This window comes from Gossypium raimondii, chromosome 7, assembly GCF_025698545.1.
Source record: "Gossypium raimondii isolate GPD5lz chromosome 7, ASM2569854v1, whole genome shotgun sequence".
Taxonomy (NCBI): Eukaryota; Viridiplantae; Streptophyta; class Magnoliopsida; order Malvales; family Malvaceae; genus Gossypium; species Gossypium raimondii.
The window spans coordinates 10199232-10208852 of record NC_068571.1 but is presented as its reverse complement, the minus strand read 5'-3'; the positions used below and the strand labels follow the sequence as shown (position 1 = coordinate 10208852).

Here is a 9621-nt window from a genome sequence, read left to right as displayed (position 1 = left end):
TCATTTGTATCATGGACAAATATACTAACATGTGAGTTGTTAATGCTTGTATAGGCTTATGTCAATCTTATGGTTTTGGTTGATAATATACTTATGCTATAAATTGTGCAAATGAAATGGTAAGTTATGTTTAAGTTTATATGAGCTTACTAAGCACTTGTTGTTTACGTAGTTATTTTCCTTTGTTTTATAGATTATCGGAAGCTCGATTGGTTGGAAGCTCGTCAGAGACCTATCACACTATCCAACAACTATTTTGGTAGATGTTGAGTATTTTGGCCAAGGTTAATAATGGCATGTATACGTCTTTTGTATTGGTAGTTCATGGATGTGTAATGAATGTGTTCGTATGTTTAAGCTTTTGGAAGTTAAGTTTGGTTTGATGAACTTCAATGCTTTACCAAGTTATGTCAATTTGGTCACTTGTAAATGTTTGTATTTATCACCCTTTTGGTATGTTTGTGTGGCTTGGAATTAGTCATTTGGGTTAACATGTGGTGGTTAAATGCACTAGGTTGGGTAATTGAGATATGGTTAAATTGCTTTGGTTTGATCTTTAATGTTTTGATAAATTTGTGGTGCCTTTGAATGACATATTGGTTAGATGAATTAGGATGTTTGAAATGACATGTTTATGTGTGTTTGAATGATGTTTAAATCCCTTGAATATGTGCCCAAACAGTTTGAGTGGTTGGGTATGAATTGGACTTGGAATGACTTGATTTTAGGTAAGTTTTTGGGTTCATAGGGCCTGGGATACGGGCTGTCACATGGCCTAGTGACCGGTCGTGTGTCATTTGCAAAATTTTGATATTTCAAGTCAGTGAGTTACACGACCTAGCACACGGCCATGTGTGACAACTCAGAGAGTTACACGGCCTGCAACATGACCGTGTGATCCTACTTAGTGAGTTACATGGGTGAGGACATGGGTTGGGACACGACTGTGTGTCCCTTTGTTCGAATGTTACATGGCCGCATGACCTCTATCTTCCAATTTTTCCAATTTTTTCTTAAAACTTCTATTTTATTTCAATTTAGTCCCGAATTGCTTCTAAACTATTTTTTTAGGGCCTTGAAGGCTTGATTTAGGGACAATATGCATATGATTGATATGATTTTGATTGAGGTTAATCTATTCGATGATATAATGTTAAATGATTCTCGATTGATCAATAATGCTTCGTAACCCTAATCCGGCAATGGAGACGGATTAAGGGTGTTTCATCAGGTATGTTTAGGTGATGTCTTTTTTTTTTTTAGACAACTTAATTGCTTGTTTATATGTAATGAAATGTTTCAGCAATTAGTGATGAATCTTTCAACATTCTTTTTTTTTGTTTGGTTCTTGTTAAGCAATTTGTTCTTGATTTCTCAAGCCTGATTTTCTTGTTTGCATAGTAAGTCATTAAAGCTTCTTGCTCAAGACTCTACTGTGATTTCATAATCTATTTCTTAACTCCTACAAATGGGATGAAAACAAGGTCCAACTCCTCATTCTCTTTTACATTCAAGCAGAATTCTCTATAAAATGATGTAACCCTCATTGAATCAGCCTCAACTGAAGCACTGAAATTTTCTTAATAGAGTGAAAGGGCCAGCTTTAATAGAGAAAAAGGCCTTGGATCTCTCAAATTCATTATAGGAAGCATAATGAAAGTAGAAGCAAATGAATTTCTGGCCAGGACTAATAGAAGAAAGAGTACTTGAAGTCAGAACTAGAGACTCGGGTGGTCATATTAGGCACTCTATCGACGGTGAATCCTCGACCATCAGCTTCCTGGGCTTTTGATTTGTTGTGAGATAATTCAAAAGGTCCAAATATTGAGCTTTTGTCTGCTGCTTAAAATCTGCCATCAGAATCATTAGCATCGGATGAAACTCCACAATTCAGGGTGATATCCTCTATTGGAACGTATGCAGGTTGCTCACCTGCTACAAAAATGGAAATTTGAAGAAAGGTTATGAAATTATTGTGGACAACTTTACCTTTTTCTCTATTGAAATATATGATATTGGAATGGGAACATATTGTCTCTACATCTGCAAATCCAACCGCTTTTTCTTCAAATACAGCTTCAAGTCAAAGGTAAAGTTGCCCAACGCGATGCGCTCAGAAAAAAAAAAAGAAAGAAAAAGAAAGCATTATGAACCATTTGATTTGGTCAGAAATCATTGTTAATTAATTAATTCAAAGGAACGGAGCCCCGATAAAATATTGAGGTTAAATTTAAATATTAATAAAATATAATATATATTAAAATAATTTTAAATACATACCCATCCAAATAAGGCATAATGAGATTAAAATTTTTAAATAAATAATTTTAAAAAACTTGAATAATATCCCCATAAATTAATATACCACCACTTATACTTAGAGGTGTGCATGGGCCGGGCCGGGTTGGGTTCAGGCCGGGCTCAACTAAAAATTCAGGCCTGTTTGCTAGGCTCGACCCCAAAAATGGGCCTAAAATTTTACCAAAGCCTGACCCGAATAAAAACGCTAAAATTCAGACTCGACCCGGCCCACCCATATTAATTTTTATATTATTTTTAAATATATATAATACATCAAAAATACTAATATCAAAATAGATATTTCCCAACAAATTTAAAATAAATTTTAAAAAATATGTATACTTAAATAACACTAAGATAGATGCAACTTAACAAGCAAATGTCTCTAAAATAATAACAAAATTAATAAATGTCTTTAAAATAATAACAAAATTAATAATAAAATAAGTTTTATACAATATCTAAACAATAAGAACAAAATAGTAGCAACATAACAGTAAATTGTAGCAAAATAGGGAGAAAAAAACAAGAAAATAATATTTTAAAAAAAATTTTGTCCTTTAGTGAATATGGGCCAAGCCCGGGCAAAAAATGTCTTACCTGAGGCTTGGCTCGTTTTTTAAACGGACCTTATTTTTTTGTCCAAGCCCATTTTTCGGGCTTATATTTTTGTCCAAACTCTCCCACATTTCAGGCGGGCGTTCGAGCCGGGCCGAGTGGCCCGACCCATGAGCAATTCTACTTATACTCGTTTCCCACTCAATGGATCCAATTTTATTTGGACCGATAATATAGATATTTACTAGGGATAGAAAAATTAAGGGCACGTTTGGTTCGTTGTATTAGAATAGAGGCATAATGGAATAGAGGCGTAATGCAATAGAGGCGTAATAGCAAATCAATTGTTTGGTTGAATGTAATGGAATAGAGGCGTAATAGTATTCTTGTGTTTGGTTGAATGAAATAGAGGTGTAATAGCATAATGGAAAAAAACTAAAATGACTAGAATACCCTTAGCATAAATTTGTTTGGGTAAATGATTATTGTTATTGTTATTTAAAATTTAATAAGATTATTAATGTCAATAATAAATAATTTAATCATATTTAAACATAATTATTATTAAATATATTATAATTAAAATATATAATTTAATAAAATTCTTAATAATCAATATTCTTATATGAATTTACTCAAATCATAATATATGATACTATAAAATATAATTTAACATAATTATTATTAAATATATTATAATTAAAATATATAATTTAATAAAATTCTTAATAATTAATATTCTTATATGAATTTACTCAAATCATAATATATGATACTATAAAAGATAATTTAACATAATTATTATTAAATATATTATAATTAAAATATATAATTTAATAAAATTCTTAATAATCAATATTCTTATATGAATTTACTAAAATCATAATATATGATACTATAAAATATAATTTGAAATAATTAATATTAAATATATTTTAATTAATATTAAATAATTAATGTTGACAAATGTTTGTTCTCATCTTGGTTACCATCAACATGCCCTTCATCTTCTAACTAATTGCCAGAATACCACTATAAACAATAATTGTAATCCTTCAATTCAGAAATGAAAATTTCTCCAGCCAAAGTGTCCAAATTGATGATAACAAGAATTCTTTACTAGTTGTGCAATAAAACAAATACATGAATCTGATATCCAAGGAAAGCTAAATCCTGCAAAAATTTTACATGTCTCTCTCAATTCTCAAGATCCTTCTCCTTTTATATGTATAAATATAGTGGTTGTATAAGATAAATGATTTCCTCCCATGTATACTTTCTTTCTTTTTTTTTTTATCTGCAAAATTCATGGTGGGTAAACTCTATGCATTGTTTTTTCTGGGTTTCTGAACATGGCTCTTCCAACTATAGCACTCGGATTTTGCATCTTCATCATCTTCTATGCTCTCACACCCTGTAGTGGAGGTCCCTCTGGTGTTTGTGGCTAACTGGAGAGGACCTTGAGGGGAACCCGACTGCGAACTGCTCCCTTTTGAGGATTCTCCAAACTGATCTTGACACATCCATGCATGACCACCACCCAAAACAAGGCCTGATTGATTTGCAAGGGTTGTTGTTGTTGTGGTAGGTAGAAGTCTTCGTGTGTGTAGCCGGTATTTCTGGAAATCAGGGAAGTTTTTACATCAATACTCGATATCAAAACTTGAAAAGAAAACCATTAATAACAAGAAAGAACCCTCACCTGCAAATGACTCTTAACTTCATCATTGGTTAAGCCATCTACTTGCATAAGTTCCCTAATCTGCTTTGGAGTAGCCACTGCAAAAAAATTTCAAAGATTTTTGACTCAGAAACTTTAAACTAAAAAGATCAATGAATGAATTGTCACAGAACAATACAATCCTATGATCTCAATTCCCAACAGATCTATGGAATCCCAGTTTCGAATATATTATCATCTATGGTCTCAAACAAAACTAGTTATACATGTATAATTCAAACACATATTGAAAAACATTTGTTGGACTCTAATCTATATTTTCCATCAGATCAAGTGTAAATCCAGTCTTCCCATTGACCAAACTTCTTAATTCTAATCTAGCAGGATAATAAACAATCCAAGAACAGCAAAATCAAATTCGAAACCAGCTAAGTATATGTCTAACTCTCATTCTGGAAATCATGATGTGTGATTACATTACAATAACTAAGGAACAGAACACAAGGCCATGCGTTCAAAATAGACTCTTGGTGAAGTATATAGTAAGCATGAAAAATAATTTTTGATGATTGAACTGGATGATGCTTGTCTTTCAGTCAAGCTCTATGAGTAACCATCAAATGCTTAAGAGTAAACTATTTTTAACTTTTATCCATATCGTCCTCCAAAGATATATCAGTATCCTTAGAAGCAAGTTAGAAATAGCTTGGTTTAAACCAATCAACCCATTCACATCCTATTACAGTATATTTTGTAGATAATCATGATTTCCCATTTGCTAAACCAAAGTTGAAATGATGGCTTTTGGCAAGTAGCAAAGGACATAAACAAGAGAAGTGAGCAACTTACCTTCCTTAGGACCTTCTTATGGTATCGATAGCTCTAATCACACAAGAAAGAAATTTGTTACCAAATTAAACTATCAGCTGATAACACTAAATCAAAGAGAAAAAAAAAAGTAACCATGCATTGCTTGATTACCTTGTCGGTGCCATAGATATAATCACAATAAGTAAAAACTGAAGCAAAGTTGCTCTGGCTTTGTTCTCCAACATAATGATGGTAATCATGGTAATCAACACCACCATAAAATGGGATAAACCTTGTGGGTGCCCAGGGGAAATCATATCTGCATTACACTTTTTATAACTAAGCTAGGCTTCCAAGCATGAAAGTCATATATTACTTCTTTCATCACTCAAAACCACTTGCAACAATTATTCTTAAGGAAGCTTTATGAGATAATATATTAACAAGCGGCGAATTTTGTACACTCAATAACTATAAAAGAAATCATACATAATGTAATTTTTCTAACCTCAGAACCAAGCATTTTAGTGACTGTCAACAAAAGAATCTAAAGCTGCTGCCATCTTCTAAACTCACAAACTTAAAGAGATGCAGACAATTTGAAACTTCAAACAAAAGAAATGAGAACTTTGCATAACAAAGTAAAGAAACATAAACATCTAAAGCAACAATTTTGCACCAGTTAACACTCTGCCATGAATTGATACCGAAAAACGAGTGTTGAATTACAGATATAAAACTACAAATCCTGTTAGGATTAAAAGTTCATTCTTATTCCAGTTTTCATCTGATATTCTCACTCAACAGCAATTATCACCATTTTCTTCTCTACCTTATTGAAGCAAAAACACAAAACCAAACAGCAGAACAACCTGATATCAACTCTTCCACCAGAATCTAAACCTCTCAAAATCCTAAACTCTCTGTTTCAATTTCTAAGAGAGAAAAACTACAAGAAATACTAAAATTAAAGCTACGTCAACAATGGTATCATGAGAAAGAAAATTAAATATCTGAATTAAGTAAAAAAAGAGAGAAAAATCTAAAGGAGAGACAAATAAAGGGACAATGTTGAAGACAATGTTGAAAAATCTAAAGGAGAGAAAAATTAAAACAGAGAAAGCCAAAGACAATGTTGAAGCAAAGATTCATACCTGAAATCGGCCTCCGATGAAGACAATGTTGAGGATTTGTTATGAAAGCAGAAGAAATGAGGACAGATCTGCAATACCGATGGAAGAAGAAGCAGAAATCTATGAGGGCAGAAAAAGGAAACGAAAATAAGAAATGGGTAAGGATTCTCTAATCGGCGCTGGATGGGGGGAATACCTATTACGGGACCGGGTGTATTAGGCAAGGAACAGATTTGGGACGTAATGGCAATACAACCAACCAAACAACGGATTAAATGGGGATTAAGTGGGGCCCATCGATTATAGCCAATACACCCAACCAAACATGGTGTAAGCATTTATAATGATTTGGGTTTCAATTCACTATCTTCACTATCATTTAGCTTTACTATTGCTACTACCTTTCAAGGATAATGTATTGCATTTACTATCCCTATCATTTCAAAACTTAGATAGGAATTTTCCTCTTTATATTTTTTAATGGTAAAGATACAACAACTCTAATTTTTAAGGATTAATTAGCAATCTCTCTAGCTTTTAAGACCAAATTAGAAACCACTTCTCTAAAGTGGGTATTTACAAAGAGTAAAGTCACTAAAAAAATAGAATACAACAAATACAACTATTTGCATGAATGCTCTCTAAAAGATATGTACAAGAGAAAGATAAAGAAACTGAATAACTAAAATATTGATTTTGTCTCTTGCTTGTTGGAATGTTTTTGAGGTACATGAAATGTGACCATGTGTATTGATCCCTTGAGGGGGAGGGTTGGTCCCTCTAAAAGTATATTTTTATCCCAAAATCATTTTAAAACGTATTCAAAGTTTTTCAATTAAACTTAATATATGAGTAAAATCAATTTAAACAAGTGTCATTTAGACTGTTTTGAACCTGAAAATATTTCTAAAGATATTTGTTTTGTTTTCTAATGCAATTGACTTAAAAGGATAATATGAAAAATTATTTTAAATATTGTTATGTATAAAAAAAAGTTATAGTTAAAAAGCTAACAACAATAACTAAAAACATTAAAAGAAAAACAATATTGTTCTCTAACCTCTGTCAAAATTGAAATCACGTTTTGTCGTTGTCTTGTTGTGTCTCTACATCAAATATTTGTAAAACTTGAGCTATGTTTGATAAATTAAAAAAATTTAACTGCTAAAAGTTAAGGATTAAAAAATAAATACTAAAAAATTAAGTGTCTAATTCAAGTTATATAATATGTTTAATGTATTAGTTAAAATTAAATTCCTAATATAATTAGATTATTTGATAAAAGATAATATAATTTTAAATGAAATAATTAAAATTAAAAATAATAATTCAATGTATTCTCTATTAAATGATAATTAAATCACCATCTTCTTATTATTTATCAAAAGTGTTTAAAAATTAACATACCGAAATTATTAATATTCAATCAATTAAATTTTTTAACACTCTATTAAACAGGCCTAGCATTTGTTTCTGATTAGAAGGTTTTTTTTTTAACGTTAATTTGAAAGAGTTTGAAACACTTAAGAGTTTTTATTTTTTCAAAGTGTGGAACTTTAAAAATGGATGAGAGCTCCATGCTGTTTGAAGGTTCTAAAATAAAGTCAACAAATATTTCTTTGTCCAAAGAAATATAAACTAAAAATTAAATTAAAAAAAAGTAAGCAATTGAGCTTTGCTCTATTTTGGTCTAAAATATACGTTGTGTTTTAATTGGAGGTAACTTAAAATTGATTTAATCCTACAACGTGTTGAAAAAATTACATTTTATGGAAACTTTGAGACATATTTTAATAGGTAAAGGTAGAGAGTTGAATCATAAAATTATGGTTTCATATTTTACTCTATGAGACCTTTACTATGCTCAAAATGGTTGAGTGATGATTGATAAATTGAAGCTCAAAGTAAGTTACTTAGAAATATTTGTTGAGGAAAAGTAAAGACTTAGATTCCACATTGGTTAAATATCAAGTGTGAGATATATATATATATAGGAACCCTCTTGAAAGATAATTGGATGACTAAGTTTGGAACCTTGTCTCACACATAGGGAAGGTGCAGGTCCAAACTCGACCGGGTTGGGGTGCACCTGCAAGACGTGGTGAAGCAAAATGTTGAGCTCAAAATGGGCCTATCTTGTGAATATTTTAGCCCAACACGACGTGGTGAAGCAAAATGTTGAGCTCAAAATGGGCCTATCTTGTGAATATTTTAGCCCAACACGAAACTATTTTTCCTCAACAGACATAATCTGTTTATATAAGGACATTATCTTATTTTATTTGATTCAAATTAATTTGATTTAATTTTTAATCAAATTGATTTGTTGGCTCCTTTAATGACAGATTTTATGGATACTTCCAAATTTCCACCATACTAAATGCCTATAAAAGGTTATGTATTCTGTAGAATTTCTCCTACACTCGTACTCTCTCACATCGAATTCTTTTGCTCTCAAAATCTTCTTTTTCCTCTCCATATTTTTCAACATTCTGGTTATAGAAAAAGACAACGTTCGTTCGTTGATCGTTCTGAGGTGTTACTGCTTTGATCATTGTTGTTGTTGTATATCGGGAGACATTCGACCAATGTTTCTCCAAGTACCGTAGGAAAAAATTCATAGTTTACCCTAAATAGAACTAAAGACATAACTTAGTGAAAAATAATTTATTTTTCACGAGATGGATGAAAAATAAAATTATGTAATAAATATATTTTTAAAAATTAATCTAAATAAAAATGAGAGTTTTGTTGAATAATAAAATACAAATATTCAAAACTACATTAATTCTAATTTATTAAAGCAAATTATACAAAACACTTTAATAATTTACTTAAAAGCATATTTTACTAAAATGTAACTATTTATTTATCGGAGAAAAAATGAAATTAATTATTTGGAACTATTTTTTTACTAAAATCACTTTTAATCATTACCAACTTTGATTCGTTCTAATCTAATAATAATAATAAATTAAAAAATATTTTGAACTCATTAAAAAATGTTTTGGACCAAGTTATGTACATGGATTTTTAGCTTAAACCATCAAAAATATTTTAGCACTTACTTTTTAAAGCCCAGTCCGATTTCCGATTCTTTACCATATTTTATTTGCCTCGTTTCTTTCTTTTTGCCAT

General features: G+C 30.8%; 1 protein-coding gene and 1 long non-coding RNA gene across 6 annotated transcripts; both read right to left on the bottom strand.

Moving 5' to 3' along the window:
- Positions 1-1415: 1415 nt before the first annotated feature.
- Positions 1416-2268, bottom strand: LOC128042464 (uncharacterized). The gene is made up of 2 exons (XR_008198005.1): positions 1990-2268; positions 1416-1850 (listed from the first exon to the last, which is right to left on the bottom strand). It is a non-coding gene; the product is annotated as an uncharacterized LOC128042464 (long non-coding RNA).
- Positions 2269-3894: 1626 nt separating this feature from the next.
- On the bottom strand, positions 3895-6888 carry LOC105801826 (uncharacterized). 5 transcript variants are annotated; one of them, XR_008197458.1, is made up of 5 exons: positions 6680-6888; positions 6505-6572; positions 5390-6311; positions 4562-4638; positions 3895-4478 (listed from the first exon to the last, which is right to left on the bottom strand). XR_008197458.1 is itself a non-coding variant. In XM_052633043.1 (5 exons), the coding sequence occupies exons 1-4, from the start codon at positions 6819-6821 to the stop codon at positions 4600-4602; spliced, it is 537 nt and encodes a 178-aa protein (XP_052489003.1). In that variant the 5' UTR covers positions 6822-6872; the 3' UTR covers positions 3895-4478; positions 4562-4599. The 5 variants fall into 5 exon arrangements, 1 of the variants encoding a protein (XP_052489003.1); XR_008197460.1 differs by having other exon boundaries at positions 5390-5669; positions 6680-6870; XM_052633043.1 differs by having other exon boundaries at positions 5390-5422; positions 5522-5669; positions 6505-6872.
- Positions 6889-9621: the final 2733 nt, after the last annotated feature.

Coding starts and splice junctions, on each gene's coding strand:
- LOC105801826 (XM_052633043.1), bottom strand. CDS start 6,821: ATGCTTACACCATGTTTGGTTGGGTGTATTGGCTATAATCGATGGGCC. Junction 5,423..5,521: donor ATATCTATGGCACCGACAAG/GTAATCAAGCAA, acceptor TTGTGTGATTAG/AGCTATCGATACCATAAGAA. Junction 4,639..5,389: donor ATAAGAAGGTCCTAAGGAAG/GTAAGTTGCTCA, acceptor ATTTTTTTGCAG/TGGCTACTCCAAAGCAGATT.